Source organism: Cannabis sativa, chromosome 9 (assembly GCF_029168945.1).
Source record: "Cannabis sativa cultivar Pink pepper isolate KNU-18-1 chromosome 9, ASM2916894v1, whole genome shotgun sequence".
Classification (NCBI taxonomy): Eukaryota; Viridiplantae; Streptophyta; class Magnoliopsida; order Rosales; family Cannabaceae; genus Cannabis; species Cannabis sativa.
Window position 1 is genome coordinate 60,567,092 of NC_083609.1, and position 21,116 is coordinate 60,588,207.

Genomic DNA, 21,116 nt, shown 5'->3' on the forward strand with positions numbered 1-21,116 from the left:
TAGTGTCAACTATAAAAAGTTATGGACACTACCAGTATTCAATAACAATACTCATTAAAAATTATCACTAACCAATTTCAACACTCGTCTAGGGATGTAAACGGGGCGGAGCAGGTGCATCTCCCACCCCATATCCGTTTTTTAAATTCACCCCATATCTGCTCCAACACCCCTTTAAATTAAAGGCAGGGCAGGAATTACCCGATGGGGAAAGAATTTCCATCGGATATCCATACCCGCCTTGCCCCCGAAAGTCAACCCCCATACGTGCGGGTTGGTATAATTGCCATCCCTGACTCGTCATTATTCTCTTACAAATTTTACTTTACACATCTCGAGAAATTATAAAATTTCACTTACTTTTTAATTGGACACTCTAAGAGAAAATTTAGTTTTCAATTACTAACAATCATTTTTTATCGATTAATTTATGAATGCTGCAGCCCTTTGAGAAATAATGAGACAAATAGTGTGATTTCTATGGCTGCTGCTGTTGCTTCTTCTTCTTCAATCATAAGCCTATCCCTTCTCCGCTTCACTGCCACCAAATTATCTCCATCTTTCTCTTCTTCCCCATTATTTCTCAACTCCAACTCCAAACGAAAGGTCTCCTTCCCTCCCATGAATTCTTCGTCTCTTCTTTCTCACGGTGTTCTGATATGATTTGGTTTTTTTTTTTTTTCAGAGTCTTGTCCGATTGTTTTCAATGGCAAAAGAATCACCGGCGAACAATCCAGGCCTTGAAGCTACTCCAGATGAAGCTACTAAAGGTTACATCATGCAACAAACCATGTTTCGAATCAAGGATCCCAAACTCAGTCTTGATTTTTATTCTCGCGTTCTCGGCATGTCGTAAGAATTGATTGCTTCAATTAGTTTATTAATTTGAATGAAATTAACAAATTCCTTTTCTATTGTGTTGAATTGTGGTCTTTACAATTGTTCTTTGTTTTCAGGTTACTAAAGAGGTTGGATTTTCCAGAAATGAAGTTCAGTTTGTACTTTTTGGGCTACGAGGTAAACCATTTCAACCTAAATATGAATCTTGAAATATGAGGTTTAAGAAGTTCCTTGAGTTCCCTTTTATTTGCCCTTTTACAAAAATTTACACTTGGTTGAAGAATTTACCAAAACTCTATTATGGGATTATGGCTCGGTAGCTACTAAGTCTAATATAAATTTTATAAATTACTCATATGAGCGATTTGGCACAAACACACAAATTTCTTTAGATTACTTAGAATTTCGTAAGATGCACGTGGTTACATCTCAAAACCAATTGACTATGAGAAGAGTTGCCCATACATTTTATATATGGTGTTACACTTTCACTACCTGTTATTGGATTTGGATCGAATATTCATTAGAGTTTAGTTTGAATATGATACCATGTTAGAATTGTAAGATGTATGAGGTTCTATCTCAAAACCAATTGACTATGAGAGGAATAGTCCATGCATCTTATATATGGTGTTATATTTCTACACTTTAGTAATGTGGGAGTCTAACAAAAATAGCAGCAAGAACAATGAAACAGTAGCGATGAAATAGTAGGTAAATTGTAGAAGATTGATATTGAATGCATGAGAAGAACCAATTACAAACTATGGGAGCCGTTAGGCCCCTTTGAAACAAAGTGTTTTACTCAATATATTGCGTACCCCTTTTCTAACCTTACTCTCCTATATATATTTACAGTAATTTCTTACTTAAAACTACCCTCGCAAACAAAGACTCATATACCTTTTAATTTACTATATGCTAGAACACAACACTAATCCTAGTGCCTAACAAATTTACCAATAGTAGCTAGCTTTTTATGTTATGGATGTAGGACTCTGCATCTGCTCCAACAAATGCAGTTGATAGAACAGTTTGGACTTTTGGTAGGAAGGCTACTATTGAGTTGACACAGTAAGTACAACTATATATAATATTTCCTACTATTCTCTCTTTCTCTTTTCACTAATCTGATTGTATTTTCTTTCAAATCTTGTATAACAATAATAATACTGGATCAATGGTCTGAATATTTTCATTTGACAGCAATTGGGGTACTGAATCTGATCCAGAATTTAAAGGATATCACAATGGAAATTCAGATCCTCGTGGTTTCGGTAATTCTCAATATTGTTAAGCTCACTATTCCTTATTTGAAGTTACTTGTTGTTTAACATAGTTCGAATCATTTGTTTGATAAAATTTAAAATCCTTCAAACTTTTCCCTTTACACTAATCATATCATCTAGTTATGTTGGGCTATTTTTTTGTCATGGATGAGAATATTCTGATTGTTAGTAGTATAGTACGAGTTAAAATTACAGTCCAATTGTATCATATGGAATATTTTTTAAGATACATAGGTCAGTAGTATGTGGAAGCTTAGAATTTTGAGGTTTTTATGTACAAACCGCAATTTCAATTAACCACCCCAAGTTTGAAATTGGGGATCCTGACTCTAATATAGAGCAGGAAACTGTAGTAATTTCTATGTGGGCGCTTACAAGGGACTTGAACTTTGGAAATAATCAGATTCTGATTGTTTGAGCTACCCTTTCGGGTTGTATACTTGTACTTTGAGTGTAGTTTAGCCATGCATGACTTACTACCAGTACTCACCAACCTCGTGTTGTCATGTGACGAGAGAGTGCAGTGTCAAGTATTAGTAGACAGTTAGGATGGGAAAACAATTTCTGCACTTTTCAATGATTGACAATATCGTTTGCACAAATCTCGGAATTTGTTAGTAAGAGTTTTTTCTTTTCTAAAGAAGAAATTCATTAAACCGAAACAAACACAGAGCTTACAATCCAAAGAGCACAAACTTTATCATCTAAAGCTGATTTGGCTAAATGTGGTTTTTGTTGGATAAGATGATGGAATATCATTCAATTATTGGTGTATTTGTTTTTTCAGGACACATTGGGATCACAGTTGATGACACATACAAGGCATGTGAGAGATTTGAAAAACTAGGAGTGGAATTTGTGAAAAGACCAGATGATGGAAAAATGAAGGGGATAGCATTTATCAAAGATCCCGACGGCTACTGGATTGAGATTTTCGACCTCAAAACTATCGGAAAAGTCACCGAAAATGCTGCTTCTTAGCTTAAGATAATAATTTCATCAAATGAGATGCTGATATCAATGTTGTGGACACTTGACGCCAAAAAATCATGCTTCATCGTCTGTATCACTGTCACTGATTTCGACTTTGAATTGCGTTTGGTAAACATTTTTCGTTTTCTTAGCCATTTCAGTTGCTTTGTGCTCTTGTTTTTGGAGACTACAGGTCTAGTGTGATGACTGTTGTGTAAGCTTGAACAATTTACCATCTGTTTTATTAAACATTGAGTAATTAAGTTTCCATTAAGTTATTTTTTTAGGAAAGATTGAGTAATTAGTAAAAAGATAAATTCTTGAGTAAATTTTAGTGACCAACAAGAGCTTCTCTACAAGTATTGGATGTAGAAACTTTGACCAGACATACTCATACATGTACGTGTGTAAACATATATGTTAATTATGGCAAATGCTTACAATATTCATTGACTATTCTATTTTATATCATAAGGGGTTTTTAATATTTATTATTATAATTATTATTATTCATGTTCTAATTAATGAGGCGATGCATATCATTAGGCAAAGTTTCAAGGTGATCACAATTTTCTAATTTCAACGTCTACAAATTGTACAATACACATATAGATTCAGGTAGCATCACAATCTTGGTATTAGAAAGATTTAAATAACAAAGATGTTTTAGTTCATCAATCGAATCAGATAACTCAGTTATTATGTAGACCACGAAAAGATAGAACCCTCAAGCATTTCAACATCGATAGCAGATTCTGCACTACTTAGTTAGAAATAATGGCTTTAGAATATCTTGAACCTAATGTTAAGAAAGTTCGCAGACGTATTGCTTCGAAATTATAGCTAGATACCTTGTTATTAGTAAAAAGTTCAATAACACATCCAAAATAACGTGTCTTCTTCTCAAGGCTATCAATCTCATCATTTTTCTCTAACAAAATGACATGTCTTCCTCTTGCCCCACTGTTGAAAGGCTTCATCACTTCTTTCCACTCTTCAGAATACTCTTCCCAAACATTGCCTAAAACAATCAAAAATTTCTTTCCTGTTAGCTTCTTTGTCAAATTAACCTGAACCAAAATCAAATCCATGTCACCTGAAGCTTCACCCCAAGCAACTTGTTGAAGAATGCTTTTTGTCACAGCCGTGGAATCAAATTAATCTGAAACATACACTTAGACTCTAGATTCAAACTTCTTCTTCACTCGTTCATCGTTGAAAAGAATTTGAGCAAGGGTAGTTTTACCAATCCCACCCATTCCCACTATGGAATGACACATATCTTCTCATTACTATCTTCATCCTACATCAGCAACTTCATCAAAGCATTTTTGTCAGTCTTTCTACCATAAAGTTTAGGTTCATCAGGCAGAGAAGTCTTGGCACGTGATCTTTTTAATGGTTCCACCTCACAAACATTCTTGTCATTAAGATTTAAATTTCCAATTTGTTTGGTTAAGTACTCCAACCTCTTAAGAATCTCTTCCATATTAGCATTCCTTACACTATCAATTGAATTAGAAGGTTTAGAGAAACAAGAGAGTAACTTACTAATTCCCTTGCTTCTTGCTTTCTTTGACTCATCAACTTCCTCGTGTTTCATAGCATTGTACTCAATACTGTCAAGTCTTCAGCATCGACAGCATCCAGAAGATCGTCCAGCCACTTCTCCACAACAGGGTTTTTGATTCTCTTGTTCTCCACTTCAAAGCGAAACGCAGCAAGAGAATTGAACGTTGACTTCAACTTGAAAAGCCTCTCTTTAACAGAATTTTCATTTCCTCGCTTGAAGAGGAGCTTCTCAACATAAGGAGAAGCTACATTTTCCAGCAAAAAATCAAAAGGAAGCTGAGAGAAAAGCACCAATCACAAGCTCAACCATGTTAACACTTGAGTAGCTTAATTTGTTGCAGCAGTGTTATAAGTACTTATTGTTTTTTAACTATCTCATTTGCATGTTCTTTTTCAGTGTGTCAGGCGGAAGCAATTGCTTTACTAGTAGGTTTGCGTTGGACTCAAGATGTGGGACTTCCCGTGGAAAAAGTTTTTTCTGATTCACTTTCTTTTGTCTCAGCTTTGGAGGGTCAGACAGTGTATTTGAATGAATTGGGGGTTATCTTTTCTGATATTAAAGTCTTATTGTCTAGTTTTTTTGGGGCATCTCTCTCTCATGTTAGCCGCAACTTTAATGTTGAGGCTCATAGATTGGCTAAGCATGCTCTTAGGATAGACAATGAACTTTCTTGGATGGAAGAAATCCCCCCACCTACTGTGTAACTTTTGTTATTTTAACCTTTATCGGTTACCCTAACAAAAAAAAGTTGAGTAAAAGCTTAGAGAGCAAATTGACAAAGAAATATGAGAGAAGGTGATCATAAAATCTTATCACACGAACTCTTTCTAACTACAAAAGTTGTGAAATTTGAATTAATAGCAATGAATGAAAGATGATTAATGTTCAGCAAAGTAAAAAAGAAAAGCTTACATTATTTATGAATACTTATTGCACATGCAAAATTTGTATTGCTAAGTATCAAAAAAATAGTCATATTAAAAGGGAAATTTGATTTTCTATACTTACATATACCTAATATTTTATTTCTAAACTAATACATATCATCATTGAAAATATATGACCACTTTATCTAAAACTCAAAAATACCCCTCTCAAATTTTCCATACTTTTTTTTAGTGCAAAAACATAAAAAAAAAAAAAATTAGTAGTCAGATGGGGTCCGATGGTAGTCCGATGGTGGTCCGATGGTCACCTGATGCTACTTTTGTATGTACAAAAACATAAAAAAAAAATTGGTAGCAGATTTGGTCTTATGGTAGTCCGATGGGTGGTCCGATGGTGGCCCGATGGGTGGTCCGATGGTGGCCCGATGGGGTGGCCCGATGGATGGTCCGATGGGTGGCCCGATGGGTGGTCCGATGGTGTAAATGGGGTGATGTAAATGGGGGTATTTTAGGGATATCATAAAAATTGTCATATTTTACAAATATTAGTTATTATTTGTTTAGAAAAAAAAATTTAACCAAATGTAAGCATAAAAAATCAAATTTCCCTATTAAAAATCAATGGATGGAAAAAATGTAGTGGTGGTAGGGCCAAGGACAAAGACCTCTCATGATCATATGTAGTTTTCAAAGGGAGACCATACTGTACTGAAAAAAATACAGTTGTCTTTCTTTAGTAACTACATTTCTTGCATATATGATATAAGTTTCTAGTCTTATATTTTTGTTTACATTATTAATTTAATGTTGTTAATCTTTTAGCTCTTATTATTGTTATATTATTTTAAATATAATATAATATATAGATTAAATATGTGTAATATACTAATAAGTGAGTGTATGACAAGTTGTCATACTTTTGTAACAAAGGTTACAAATTTGAAATGAATTTATAACCTATGATTCACATTTGATAAAGATTCAATTAAGTTAGTAACCGTATATGGGAGTTAGAAAACCAAATGGAAATGTTTCCAAGAGTTTGAAACTAGTAAAATATTCATTTACATCAGATAAATGAGTTTTGGAACATTGAGTGCTGAATTGTCTAGAAGTGGAGTATTGAAACTCAAAATTGGTCCTGCAATTAAACCATTAAGTACATAGGAAGAGAAGAGAAGAGAAGAGAAGAGAAGAGAAGAGATGAGTCCATGATGAGTGAGGTGTTGCCAAGTTTATTATGTGACAGCCCTCACTTAATTAAATACAATACAATACAAGATACAAGTGTAATTACACAACTCAACAACCATATAATATAAAGAAAGAAAACATGTGAAACATCATATATAATAAACAATAATAACAGAAAAACCAGATGAATACTAACACCAACACAACACTGCTTGTGTCATGCCATGGAAGCTACCTCCTTCCTTCCTGCATAAGAAGAGATTTGGCAGAAAGTAATTAGTCAGGAACAGCTTCTCAGTTCTCTTCTCACACATACATGTTTTCATTATTATTCTCTAACATTTAAAAGAAAAACAGCAAATATATATTTACAAATTGCAAACTGTCATGAATAGACCATAATAAAACAGGGGATTCTTTCTTCTAATTATTAACAAATTCACCAATGAATTATTAACACTTGTTCACAAATATAAATAAAAAAGATTTAATCTCTATTTTAATAAAAACAGAAATTCTTTTAAATGTTGGAAACCCTTCTTCTGACAATGTCTCCAACTCACGGCAGTTTCTGATGTAAAGTGTTTGCAAGGAGGTGAGTTGTGTAAGCCCATTTTTGTCCAGCCCTCTAAGTCTTCTAAAAGACGAGATTTCAAGATAGGTAATAGTGTTAGGCAGTAGCCCTTCCTTGGGGAATGATTCCACATCTTCTTCTATTCCATATCCATTAATACGAAGAGTGGTAAGATGGGGTAATGTTTGCCAATTCCATTTCATCCTCAAAAGTTGACCATACGATATACAAAGACTAGACAAACTAACAGGCAGACCACCTTCAGGGAAACTCTTTATCAACGGACAACCATCGATTGTCAAGGACTCTAAAGATGAGAGGGAAGTCATCTTCTCTGGCAACCACTTCAATTTAGGGCAATTAACAATGCTTAAGTAATTCAGCTTGGGAGCAATAAGTCCACCATTTGGGAAAGATACAAAACTATCACAATTGACGATATATAATGATGTTAGTTCCTCCAGAGATTTCCCATCTGACACTGTGATAGCTTCAAAGTAGTCGCTGGAGGCAATATCCAGAAATTTGAGATTGGGAAATAAATCCATATGGAGGGATCTAAACGATGATCCACAATTGGACAAAGTCAGGTGTTGAAGAGGAGGGTAATGGTAGAGTGGAGTGAGAGTGGAACAAGGATTCATTGGCTTTATTGCCTCGTACAACAACTCTGAATTCTCCAAATTCGCAACAGACATTTCTGTGACACGTGGTAATCTTGGGAGACTTAATAATGGATAACCTTTAATTTTAATCCTTATCAATGAAGGAAGCAAGCCAGGCAAATCTACGACAAGCTTAGGACAATCATTAATCTCAAGTGTTTTGAGCTTCCCATATGTTGTTGCCTCTTCAGTTTGCATTGAATTCCATTGCTCCCATGATGACATGTCGTTGAAGATTAATGTTTCCAATGATGAAAATGGCTTTCTCGCAGTACAATTCCCGTAAAACTCAGCACCCACCGTCACTACCGAATTGCATTTGGAGATGGAAAGATGTTTTAGCAAAAGAAGTTGCCCAAAGGGTGGCAAATAGGAGCAGTGCTCACACCCATAGAGAGTTACTCCAACAATGTTGCTAAACGAATCATTCCCAACCCAATTTGGAAATATTTTGCCCGTGTACCTCGAAATCTGAAGCTGTTTCAAAGTTCTATTAGGTGAAAGCATTTCAAGCACACCTTCTCCATGTTTTGGATCAACAACAGCAACAACATCATTAACATTCCATTCCAACCTCAAATTCTCGAGTTGCTTCTTCTCCAGTACAATAACTTGATCCGGTGTTTTTGTAATATTGACCACATTTTCTAACTTCTTAATAGAAAGCTCTCCGTGTAGACTTTGAAGTTCTGCCAATTCTTCTATTTTCGCGCCACTATCCTTCCCCACAACAAAAGTTGTCAATATTTGGAGATTCGTCAACTTACTTATTTGACTTGGCATCTCAACAAGGCTAGAACCACTAATAATAAGATGTCTCAAATTAATGAGATGATGCATATCTTTTGGCAAAGTTTGAAGATGATCACAATCTTTTAACTTCAATGTTTGCAAATTGTACAACATAGTTACAAATTCAGGCAGCATCACAATCTTAGTCTTGGAAAGATCTAAATAGCGAAGATGCTTTAGGTCACCAATTGAGTCAGAGAACTCAGTCATTTGAAGACCACAAAAAGATAGAGCTCTCAAAGATTTAAATTTCGATAGCAGATTCTGCATTACTTCCTTAGATATACTGATTTCAGAATATCTTGGACCCAATGTTAAAAAGGTTGGACCCAATGTTAAAAAGGTTCGCAAATGAGTAGGTTCAAAATCACATTTTGATATTTTGTTATCAGTATAAATTTTTATGTCACATCCAAGGCGACGTGTCTTCTTCTCAAACTTAACAATGTCATCATTGTGCTCTAATAAAGAACTATACTTTCCAGAAACAATTTTAGCCAAATCCACAAGAAGATCATGCATCACAAAATAAGATCTACCCATCTCCTTGGATTTTACAAAAAATGACATAGATACTAAATCATCAAAGTACTCACCGGCAACTTCTTCAATTCTTCTATTCCCCTTGGAGCGCATGACAAGATTTTCAGCCATCCATAATAAGACCAACTCTTCTCTTTGAAATTGATAGCCTTTTGGGAATATTGAACAAAAAGCGAAACACCTTTTCAAGTGTAGTGGAAGATAGTAGTAGCTCACTTCTAAAGCAGCGGGAAGGCCCTCACTCCTTTCATGTGTCAACTCCCAAATATTATTAGTTGCTATTTGTTCCCATCTCCCTACATCCAACGTTGATCTCAAGATGCCTCCTAGAACTTTAGCAGCTAAAGGTAAACCATTACATTTCTTGGAAATTTCTCTACCGATCCTTTCTAAATTTGGGTTCTCAGTAAACTTTCTAGAGTTTCCACTAGAGGCGTGTTTCACAAATAGTGCCCAACACTCGTCTTCTGATAATTCTCTAAGCTGGTGTGTATCAGTAGTTTGAATGATATCTGCAACTTTTCCATTTCTTGTTGTTACTATTATTTTGCTGCCTTTTGCTCCACCGTTAAAAGGCTTCATCACTTCTGTCCACTGCGCATAATCATCTTCCCAAACATCGTCTAAGACAATCAAAAACTTCTTTCCCATTAACTTATTTGACAAGTTAACTTGAAGTAAATTTAAAGTCATGTCATTACCAGCATCACTCGGTGCTAATTCTTGAAGGAGATTTTTTGTCACAGCCGTGGAATCAAATTTATCTGAAACATACACCCAGGCTCTAGATTCAAACTTCTTCTTCACTCGTTCATCATTGAAAAGTGTTTGAGCGAGGGTAGTTTTCCCTATCCCACCCATCCCCACTATGGGAATGACACATATCTTCTCACTACTATCTTCATCCGACATCAACAACTTCATTAAAGCATCTTCATCAGTCTTTCTACCATAAAGTTCAGGTTCATCTGGGAGAGAAGTCTTCACACGTGAACCTCCTGATGGTTGCACCTCGACAACATTCTTTTCAAGATTCAAGTTTCCAATCTGATTGGCTAAGCACTCCAACCTCTTGAGAATCTTCTCCATATTTGCATTCCTTACACGGTCAGTTGAAGTAGAAGGTTTAGAGAAACAAGAGAGTAACTTACTAATTGCCTTTCGTTTTTCTTTCTTTAACTCATCATCTTTGTTGGGTTTCATAGCATCGTATTCAATATCACCAAAGAAGTCCTCAGCATCATCAACAGCATCCAGAAGATCGTCCAGCCACTTCTCCACAGCAGGGTTTTTGATTCTCTTGTTCTCCACCTCAAAGCGAACCGCAGCAAGAGAATTGAAGGTTGACTTCAACTTGAAAAGCCTCTCAGAAACAACAGATGAACTTTCATTTTTTCCCTTAAAGAAGAGGTCCTCAACATAAGGAGAAGCAACCTTTTCAAGCAAAAAATCAAAAGAAGCATAGAGAAGAGCACCAATCACAAGTTCAGCCATGGATATTACCACACAGGAGTCAGAGATTGAGAGAGAAAAAACAATAGAGAGTGTGAAAACTTGAATGTTGAACCAATGTTATAATATTAATCATCCAATGGGACTTAATTATCAAACAAAGACTTCTCAGACTCCGAGATGGAGTCGTTTCTTTAATGTTATAATATTCATCCAATGTGATCAATTATTGCCATTTAAAAACCAGATAAAAGTAAGTAATTTATATTTGTGCACAAGCTCATCTTCTTGATATAATAAACTACACACATTAACATTTGTCTTATAGTAATAATGCACAATATATATATATATATATATAGCTACGAATTAATATTATTAATCTCATCTTGATAATGATACACAGCCTGTATTTTTTGTCTTATTCTGACAATATTCTTCTTCAATTCAAAATTTGGAAACCTTCAAATCACATATGTACACATTATATATATATATATATCTTATATGTAATTATTATTATTATTATTCTATCTTATATGTAATTAAATAAATGCATGCATGCGTGGAAGTGATAAGAATGAATATTAGAGCTACAAATATTATACTAAAAGTGCCATAAAATTTACAAATAAAACAACTTAAACTTAATATTTAGCCTTATAAATTATAACCTACTAACCAAAGAATCAGTATTAACCAACAAACGCCAATATTACTTTCCTAAAAGAGCCAAATTAAAATCTCTCAAACATCGGAACCCCAATCCCCCTGTATGTTTATGACGACTCAACCGTTCCCAGCTCATCCAATTAATACTTTTACCTCTACTCGAAGCTGAGTGCCACCAGAACTTGGCCATAAGCCGCTCTAACTCCTTGCAAGTATTTGAAGGCAAGAGAAAAATATTCATAGCATAACTCGGCAAGACTTGAGCAATAGATTTCAACAATACCCCCTTTCCCTCACGAGATAAGATACACCCTTCGCACCCTTGAATTCTCTTTGGAAGCTTATCCTTAAGAAAACCAAGAATAGCATTCTTATTTCTCCCAACCGAATACAGCAGGCCCATGTAATAGCCATTTTCATCGGTCTCATAAATTTCCAACATAGCACAAATAGAATCCCGTACTTCACTTCCAGTATTATTACTGAAAAACACAGAAGACTTAGAGAAATTGATTCTTTGCCCCGAAGCTACCTCATAAGTATGCAGCAACTCCTTCACATTGTACGCTTCTTCCTCAGTTGCCTTACAATAAATGTAGCTGTTATCAGCAAAGAGCATATGAGAGATTACCGGCGCACCTCGAGCAATTTTACACCCCGTGAGTAAGCCACTTTGTTCATAACTCCGCAACAAACTAGAAAAACCTTCAGCACAAAGAATAAACAGATATGGTGATAAAAGATCCCCTTGGCGCAACCCTCTTTGAGCAACAATGGGCCCCAACTCCCTCCCGTCATGTGAAATGGTATAGGAAACAGAACATACACATTGCATAACTAAATTAATCCAACGACCATCAAAGCCCATCCTTACCATCATAGCCCGGATATAACCCCACTCAAGCTTATCATAGGCTTTGCTAACATCAAGCTTGAATGCCATAGAACCATCCCTCCCTCGTCGCTTCCTCTTCAAGTGATGCATAATCTCGTAAGCAATCATGATGTTGTCCAAATTAACCGACCTTGCAAAAACGCGCTTTGAGTATCAGATATGATAGACAGCATAACACTCTTAAGTCTATTAGCAACCACTTTGGACACAATCTTGTATAGCACATTGCATAACGCAATGGGTCTTAAATCCCCCATATCCATAGGCTGCTTCTTTTTAGGGATTAAGATCAAAGTGGTTTTGTTAAGGTCTGTAGGAAAAGAACCATTATGAAAAAACTGCTTAACCATATTGATGACATCATCTTTAATAATCGGCCAGCACTTCTGAAAAAAAACCCGGTATCATTCCATCAGGCCCTGGGAATTTATCCGGATGCATTTGGAACAAAGCTTTCCGAACTTCTTCATCTGAAACCGGAAGCAACAGCTTAGCATTCTGTTGGGATGATAAACGAGTTTGCACGTTGCTGGTGACTTCTCTCCAGTTGGTTTGGGAAGCGGAAAAAAGCTTGTGGGAATAAGAAACCATAAGATCATCCAAACCACTATCCCAATCAACCCATGCACCCGAATGATCTTTAAGTTTAGCCATAAAATTATTCCTTCGTCTCGTAGTTGCAGAAGCTTGAAAATACTTGCTATTATTATCTCCTTCTTGCAACCACAATTGCTTCGATCTTTGATGCCAGAAAACTTCCCATTGCACATAACATTCGGCCAAATGCTTCTTTGCTTGTTTGTAATTGGCCATAGAGACTTCATCCCGACCCAATTTTCACTTTTGCACTTCATTTTTACACTATTTTAACCTTTCTTTAAAATTGCCAGTAACCTCCTTACCCTAAACGACCAGCTTATCCCCTCAAAACTGAATTTTAAGCATAAACATCATCAGACTCACAATTCTCCCAGCTATCCTTTACAATCTGATAACAAAGAGGCTCCCTTAGCCACGCATTTTCAAACTGAAACCGCTTAACAGAATGATGACCCGCAATTGGGATCATAACCATAAGAATCGGAGCATGGTCTGAAGTTGAGATTTTAAGATTATGTAGCTTTGCCATAGTGAACATATTCAACCAAGCGAGATTAGCATGCCCTCTATCCAACCGTACTTCAATCCAATGACTAGTTCCTCGCCCACACTACCAAGTAAATGGATACCCACATAATTCCATATCTTGAAGCCCACTGTCAATCAAGGATTGTTGAAAACCTTGGATCAAAAAATCAGGATACCTATTACCGCCTCTTTTATCATCATGAGATAAAACATTGTTAAGATCACCCATCACACACCATGGTAAAGTAGAGTTATTAGCAAGAGTACGTAACAAATTCCAAGTAGAAGCACGCCTACTCTTATTTGGTTCCCCATACACACCAGTAAAATGCCATTCCTGCACACCTTTAGAAGCAACTCTCACATTGTTGGAAATTATTTTACCAGGATCTTAGATCTACTCACAAGTATGTTGATTAACACCCTAAATATGAACTTTCTAAAACGATGAAATAAACACATATAAAGTTTAGTAAACCTTACATTGGGTGCAGCGGAATATAATGACTCCTTCCGTTCAGATATCTAGCCCTTGATTCCTTTCTGTAGCAGAGCATTATCAATATCTGAACCTGGATCTCTTTCTCTGATTCTTTAGTGCTGAAACTCCTTGCTGAAAGTCTTTCTTCACGATCTTCCTCACTATGATTGAGGTATCACTTGCTGTGTGTGGGCACTACTCTAACACTAAGAATTTCAAAATCTTTAGGAAGAAGAGAGAGAGGGAGTGGTCGGCCAAAGATAGGGAGAGAGAGAGGCTCAGTTTTTTCTAAATGAAAAAGTCAGAAAGAAAGTATATTTTTCCTGAAGCCTTCACTATCTATTTATAGCATTCCACTAGGGTTAGGTTTGAATTATTTGGCATTAAAAGAATGAAAATCTCAGAGAGAAAACCCTACAAAAGTGGCCGGCCATGCCATGTGGATTTGGGCCTCACTTTTTGCAATTTTGCAGTTTTATCTTTTCTTCATCTGACTTTCTCAAAAATGCCAATTTTCTAATTCAACCATTTAAATGCCAATTCTAACTATTTAATAACTATAAATAATTATTAAATAATATTGTCATTTATCATATTTATTAATTGAACCATACAAAGTATCATAATTAACAAATATGTCCCTAAAACTCTTTATTTACAATTTCGCCCTTACTTAGTGAAAAATTCACAAATAGACATAGTCTAATTTGAGAATTATAATTGATTATTCAAAACGAATTATATGAATCTTACAAGCAATATTATCTCAACTAGTGCGGGGACCATGGGTCTATATAACCGAGCTTCCAATAAGTAGATCAAGAATTTATTACTAAATTCACTGACTTATTAATTCTTCGTTGAATCCACGCATAGAACTTAGAATTGCACTCTCAGTATATAGAATGCTCTATATGTTCCACCATATAGACACATCATTAGTTATCCATTGTTATAATCCTAATTTGATCAATGATCCTCTATATGAATGATCTACACTGTAAAGGGATTAGATTACCGTTACACCCTACAATGTATTTAATCCTTAAAACACTTAACCCCGTATAAATGATATTTCAGCTTATGTGAAATGAGATCTCCACCATTTATTTTCGTTTGGTCAAGCTCGAAGGAGATCATCCTTTACTTACTATTCGCCAGATAAAAGCTATAGATTCCATGTTTATGTTAGCGCTCCCACTCAATTGCACTACCGTGCTCCCAAAATGTACGTATCACCCTGACCTAAAAGTAGGCTTAACTAACAAATCAAATAACACGAATAGCCTCTTGAGATTGAACTTAATCATAACAGGATTAAGATCATTTGATCTAGGATCAACTAGGCGATATTGACTTGAATAGATATTACGGTAAGTTTAATAAATCTAAGTCAAAGTTCAATATCGGTCCCTTCCGATGCATACTCCATGCATCCAACCTGAGCTTTACTTTAACCAATGCTTTGGAAAGAACATAGCATTTCTCCAAATGCAAGTAAACTCTGTTGTAGATTATCATATCAGTAAAACCCTGTGTCTGATAAATCTAGGAAACTTTATTCACATAGTCATGTTTACTTTCCAATGTGTTGACAGCACAATAAATAGGATCAAGTATGTGAAAAGGGTTTCAGATGAATTTATACATTATGTACATATAATCATGAAATAAATCATGTGAACCATGCAACATTAAATGTTATTTCTGATCTATATTAATAAGTAAATCTGATTATATTGAAATGAGTTTTATTTAGGGCATAAAACCCAACACACATCTATATATGCATCAGAGAACCCAAGTAAAGACACTTCACCCCAACTTTCCATAACAAAACAATATCGCCACTCCTACCATTAACATCAACAACTATCATGCCATCGAATCCCAACGTCACATGCACTCTCTCCATTTGAGAACGATTGGAAATAGTCTCACAGAAAACACAATACTGGGCTTCTTTTGGATCACTAGATCCTTAAGGAATTGTAAAGTCCACGTGTTCCCAAACTCATGGCAATTCCAAGATAAAATATTCATGATGATTGGTGGGCCTAGATACCACTACCCACCAAGCTCAAATTTTTTGACCCATGAACCTCCTGACCCGCTACCACTTCACCTCTCACGTGGACCCCATCAAGTCCCTCTAAATTTTGTTCGTCTCCTTTTTGAATCAAGGACTAGCAGACAAGTGTCCTCATTAATTGTTTCCGCATTAGATATTTCCAAATTGATAATATTTAATATTCCTTGATTTTTAGGAGCTGGAAAATCTCCCTCCACAATCATAGGGAGTTGACCACGCTGACCCTCATTTGTAGGAGCTGAAAAATCTTCATCCACAATTATAGAAGGTTGACCACACTGACCCTGATTTGTAGGAGCTAAAAAATCTTCCTCCCGTGATACCATTGCTGCACGATACTGACCCGTCCCCATCATCCCCATCTCCACTAACATCGGACCGGTCCCCACCACCATCGTCCCCGACTCCACCTCCATCGACCCCAACTCCACCCTCATCGTCCCCGACCCCACCATGATCGTCCCCGACTCCACCATGATCGTCCTCAACTCCACCCTCTTCAGACCTGACTCCACCGTCGTCCTCCCCGACTCCACCCTCCTTAATTAAATACAATACAATACAATAGAAGATACAAGGTGGAACATTATTATGGCAAAGTGTGATTACACCAACACAACACTGCTTGTGTCATGCCATGGAATCTACCTCCTTCCTTCCTTCCTGCATATTAATAAGACATAAATTGAATAGACCATAAAAAAACAGAGATTCACCAATGAATTATTAACACTTGTTCACAAATATATTTACAAAGATTTAATCTCTATTTTAATAAAAATAGAGATTCCTTGAAAAGAAACAAGCCAAGGCAGACTCTAAACAAAAACAACAACTGTACAGATTATACATAAATAAATAAAATGGAAGAAGAATAAGTTAATCAAACAAAACAAACCTGAGATTATATGTCCTAAATGCAACCTCATCATACGATTCTGACATTGGGTATGTGACTAATCTTGTTCCAGTACTCCTCATTCCCACGAGAGTACTTTTTCTTTACCAGAGGACAACTGTAGATTTCCAAAGAGGTGAGGGAGGTTGGAAACCCTTCTTCTGACAATGTCTCCAACTCAGGGCAGTTGAAGATGCGAAGTACTTGCAAAGAGGTGAGTTGTGTAAGCCCATTTTTGTCCAGCCCTCTAAGTCTTCTAAAAGACCAGATTTCAAGATCGGTAATAGTGGTAGGCAGTAGCCCTTCCTTGGGGAATGATTCCACATCTTCTTCTATTCCATCTCCATCAATAAATAGAGTGGTAAGATGGGGTAATGTTTGCCAATTCCATTTCATCCTCAAAAGTTCATCATACGATGTATTAAGCTCACACAAACTAACAGGCAGACCACCTTCACCTTCAGGGAAACTCTTTATCAACGGACAATATCTGATTGTCAACTCCTTCAAAGCAGAGAGGGAAGTCATCTTCTCTGGCAACCACTTCAATTTAGGACATTTTCTAATTTTCAACTCACTCAGCTTGGGAGCAATAAGTCCACCATTTGAGAATGATACAAAACTATCACAACTATCAATAGATAAAGATGTTAGTTCCTCCAGAGATTTCCCATCTGACACTGTCATAGCTTCAAAGTAGTCGCTGGAACCAATAACAAGAGTTTTGAGATTGGGAAATAAATCCATATGGAGGGATCTAAACGATGATCCACAATTGGACAAAGTCAGGTGTTGAAGAGGAGGGTAATGGTAGAGTGGAGTGAGAGTGGAACAAGGATTCGTTGGCTTTATTGCCTCGTACAATGACTCTGAATTCTCCAACTTCCAAATAAACATTTCTGTGACACATGGTAGTCTCGGGAGACTTAATAATGGACACTGCTTGTCTTCTCTAATATCAATCCTTATCAATGAAGGAAGGAAGCGAGGCAAATCTCCCTCGAACTTAGGACAGCCAATAATCTCAAGTGTTTTGAGCTTCCCATATGTTGTTGCCTCTTCAGTTTGCATTGAATTCCATTGCTCCCATGATGACATCTCCCTGAACCTTAATGTTTCCAATGATGAAAATGGCTTTCTCACAGAACAATTCCCGTAAAACTCAGCACCCACCGTCACTACCGAATTGCATCCTGAGATGGAAAGATGTTTTAGCAAAGGAAGTTGGCCAAAGGGTGGCAAATAGGAGCAACGCTTACACCTATCAAGAGTTACTTCAACAATGTTGCTAAACGAATCATTACCAACCCAATTTGGAAATTTTGTGCCTGGATAGAAATTAATCTTGAGCTCCTTCAACATTGTGTTTGGTGAAAGCATTTCGAGAACACCTTCTCCATGTTTTGGATCAACAACAACATTATCACTCCATTCCAACTGCAATTTCTCAAGTTGCTTCTTCTCTAGTACAATAACTTGATCCAGTGCTTTTGTAATGTTTGCCACATTTTCTAACTTCTTTATGGAAAGCTCTCCATGTAGACTTTGAAGTTCTGCCAATTCTTCTATTTTAGCGCCACTATCCTTCCCCACAACAAAAGTTGTCAACCATTGGAGATTCGTCAATTTACTTATTTGACATGGCATCTCAAATACGTTATCTCCACCAATAATAAGATGTCTCAAATTAATGAGGTGATGCATATCTTTAGGCAGAGTTTGAAGACAATCATAATATCCTAATTTCAATGTTTGCAAATTGTACAATTTAGTTACAAATTCGGGTAAAATCACAATTCCAGTCTGAGAAAGATCTAAATAGCGAAGATGTTTTAATTCACCAATTGAATCAGGGAACTCAAACATATAAAGACCACGAAAAGATAGAACTCTCAAACATTTCAACATAGATAGAAAATTCTGCATTGCTGCCTTGGAAAAACCGATTTTGGATGAACTTGAACCTAATATTGTTACAAAGGTTCGCAAACGTGTAGCTCCAAAATCATAGCTAGCTATCTTATTATCATTATAAAGTTCCCTAACACATCCAAGGTGACGTGTCTTCTCCTCAAGCCTATCAATGCTGTCGGTTTGCTCCAACAAACAACTGTATTTTCCAGAAATAGTTCTAGCCAAATCAACTATAAGATCATGCATAACAAAACAAGACACCCCCCATTTACTCGGTTGCAAAAATGAAAAAGATACTAAATCATCAAAATACTCACAACAAACTTCTTCGATTCTCCTATTCCTCTTGGAATATTGCACAAGACTTTCGGCCATCCACATTAACACCAACTCATCTCTTTTAAATTCATAGCCTTTTGGGAATATTGAACAATAAGCAAAACACCCTTTCAAGTGTGGAGGAAGATAAAAGTAGCTTACTTCTAATGCAGCAGGAAGACTCCTGCTCCTTTTATCTTGGAGCTCCCAAAGATTACTATTGGCTATTTGTTTCCATTTCTCAGCATTATCAGTTGATCTCAAGAGGCCTCCAAGAACTTTGGCAGCTAAAGGCAAACCATTACATTTTCTAGCGATTTCTCTGCCGATGCATTCTAATTCAGGATTTCCACAAGATGCGTGCTTTGAAAATAGTTTCCAACACTCATCTTCTGATAATTCTCTAAGATGGTGTGTGTGAATAGTTCGAGTTCTAATGATATCTGCAACTTTTTCATTTCTTGTTGTTACTATTATTTTGCTGCCTTTTGCCCCACCATTGAAAGGCTTCATCACTTCTGTCCACTGAGCATAATCATCTTCCCAAACATCGTCTAAGACAATCAAAAACTTCTTTCCCATTAACTTATTTGACAAGTTAACTTGAAGTAAATTTAAAGTCATGTCATTACCAGCATCACTCGGTGCTAATTCTTGAAGGAGATTTTTTGTCACAGCCGTGGAATCAAATTTATCTGAAACATACACCCAGGCTCTAGATTCAAACTTCTTCTTCACTCGTTCATCATTGAAAAGTGTTTGAGCAAGGGTAGTTTTCCCAATCCCACCCATGCTGGGAATGACACATATCTTCTCACTACCATCTTCATCCGACATCAACAACATCATTAAAGCATCTTCATCAGTCTTTCTACCATAAAGTTCAGGTTCATCTGGTAGAGAAGTCTTCACACGTGAACTTCCTGATGGTTGCACCTCGACAACATTCTTTTCAAGATCCAAGATTCCAATCTGATTGGCTAAGTACTCCAACCTCTTGAGAATCTCCTCCATATTTGCATTCCTTACACGCTCAGTTGAAGTAGAAGGTTTAGAGAAACAAGAGAGTAACTTACTAATTGCCTTTCTTTTCTCTTTCTTTGACTCATCAGCTTTGTTGGGTTTCATAGCATCGTATTCAATATCGCCAAAGAAGTCCTCAGCGTCATCAACAGCATCCAGAAGATCGTCCAGCCACTTCTCCACAGAAGGGTTTTTGATTCTCTTGTTCTCCACCTCAAAGCGAACTGCAGCAAGAGTGTTGAAGGTTGACTGCAACTTGAAAAGCCTCTCTTTAACAGAACTTTCATTTTCTCCATTTAAGAGGAGCTTCTCAACATAAGGAGAAGCAATCTTTTGCAGCAAAAGTTCAAAGGAAGCAGAGAGAAAAGCACCGATCACAAGTTCAGCCATGTTTCACTTCACTTCCGTACGTAGCTAGCTAGTTTGTTTCAGAAAAAAAGGTTAGAGAGAAAGTGGGAATGGAATGATAGGAACTATGAGAGAAGCAAGTACCAGAAAATGTTATCACATATGGTCTATGGTGTACAACAATGAACGACCAAGACCTTACATATTATTATCACACTTTTACAAAAAAGAAATATAAATAAAAATTATATCATTCTTATTATAATTGGTTTGGTAGGCCATTGTGTATTTTTATTCACATATCACGTATCACATATCACATTCAACTTAATATTTTGGTTTCTTCTGAATGTGATCATACTTTTCAAAGGGAGACTTTTCTCATTAATCTATTTCTTTCTTTCTTTTTGAAAGATTTTTATTTTAATTATTAATATGATTCTTTAATTTATTTCTTAGGTGATTAATTGGAGTGTATAATATGTTTTTACGCTATATACTAAAATTTCTAACAATATTAAATGTGAGGCGGAATTTTTTTCAAAAATATTCTGTAAGTTTTATAT

At 36.2% G+C, this 21,116-nt stretch overlaps 4 protein-coding genes across 5 annotated transcripts; 1 reads left to right on the plus strand and 3 right to left on the minus strand.

Annotated features, from left to right (window-relative positions):
• Positions 1-363: 363 nt before the first annotated feature.
• On the plus strand, positions 364-3,430 carry LOC115722762 (lactoylglutathione lyase). The gene is made up of 6 exons (XM_030652067.2): positions 364-606; positions 686-852; positions 957-1,017; positions 1,835-1,914; positions 2,047-2,117; positions 2,917-3,430. Exons 1-6 carry the CDS (start codon positions 481-483, stop codon positions 3,108-3,110), a joined length of 699 nt encoding a protein of 232 aa, XP_030507927.2. The 5' UTR covers positions 364-480; the 3' UTR covers positions 3,111-3,430.
• Positions 3,177-4,192, minus strand: LOC133031559 (putative disease resistance protein RGA3). Its single transcript, XM_061105091.1, has 2 exons — positions 3,953-4,192; positions 3,177-3,296 (listed from the first exon to the last, which is right to left on the minus strand). Exons 1-2 carry the CDS (start codon positions 4,190-4,192, stop codon positions 3,177-3,179), a joined length of 360 nt encoding a protein of 119 aa, XP_060961074.1.
• A 2,561-nt stretch (positions 4,193-6,753) lies between these two features.
• LOC115722760 (putative disease resistance protein At3g14460) lies at positions 6,754-20,737 on the minus strand. 2 transcript variants are annotated; one of them, XM_061104362.1, is made up of 2 exons: positions 16,948-20,737; positions 6,754-7,001 (listed from the first exon to the last, which is right to left on the minus strand). In XM_061104362.1, exon 1 carries the CDS (start codon positions 20,590-20,592, stop codon positions 16,978-16,980), a length of 3,615 nt encoding a protein of 1,204 aa, XP_060960345.1. In that variant the 5' UTR covers positions 20,593-20,737; the 3' UTR covers positions 6,754-7,001; positions 16,948-16,977. The 2 variants fall into 2 exon arrangements, with proteins under 2 accessions (XP_060960345.1, XP_060960346.1); XM_061104363.1 differs by lacking the exon at positions 6,754-7,001 and adding an exon at positions 16,590-16,712.
• Positions 6,947-11,020, minus strand: LOC115722761 (putative disease resistance protein At3g14460). The gene is made up of 2 exons (XM_061105092.1): positions 7,291-11,020; positions 6,947-7,001 (listed from the first exon to the last, which is right to left on the minus strand). Exons 1-2 carry the CDS (start codon positions 10,821-10,823, stop codon positions 6,947-6,949), a joined length of 3,588 nt encoding a protein of 1,195 aa, XP_060961075.1. The 5' UTR covers positions 10,824-11,020.
• Positions 20,738-21,116: the final 379 nt, after the last annotated feature.

Excerpts from the sequence above, each read along its gene's own strand:
- LOC115722762 (XM_030652067.2), top strand. The coding sequence starts at position 481 with ATGGCTGCTGCTGTTGCTTCTTCTTCTTCAATCATAAGCCTATCCCTT. Across the intron at positions 853-956 it reads TCTCGCGTTCTCGGCATGTC|GTTACTAAAGAGGTTGGATT; the intron begins GTAAGAATTGAT and ends CTTTGTTTTCAG. Across the intron at positions 1,915-2,046 it reads GCTACTATTGAGTTGACACA|CAATTGGGGTACTGAATCTG; the intron begins GTAAGTACAACT and ends TTCATTTGACAG.
- LOC133031559 (XM_061105091.1), bottom strand. The coding sequence starts at position 4,192 with ATGGATTTGATTTTGGTTCAGGTTAATTTGACAAAGAAGCTAACAGGA. Across the intron at positions 3,297-3,952 it reads AACTTTTTACTAATAACAAG|ACCTGTAGTCTCCAAAAACA; the intron begins GTATCTAGCTAT and ends TCATCACACTAG.
- LOC115722761 (XM_061105092.1), bottom strand. The coding sequence starts at position 10,823 with ATGGCTGAACTTGTGATTGGTGCTCTTCTCTATGCTTCTTTTGATTTT. Across the intron at positions 7,002-7,290 it reads GAGACATTGTCAGAAGAAGG|GAAGGAAGGAGGTAGCTTCC; the intron begins GTTTCCAACATT and ends CTTCTTATGCAG.
- LOC115722760 (XM_061104362.1), bottom strand. The coding sequence starts at position 20,592 with ATGGCTGAACTTGTGATCGGTGCTTTTCTCTCTGCTTCCTTTGAACTT.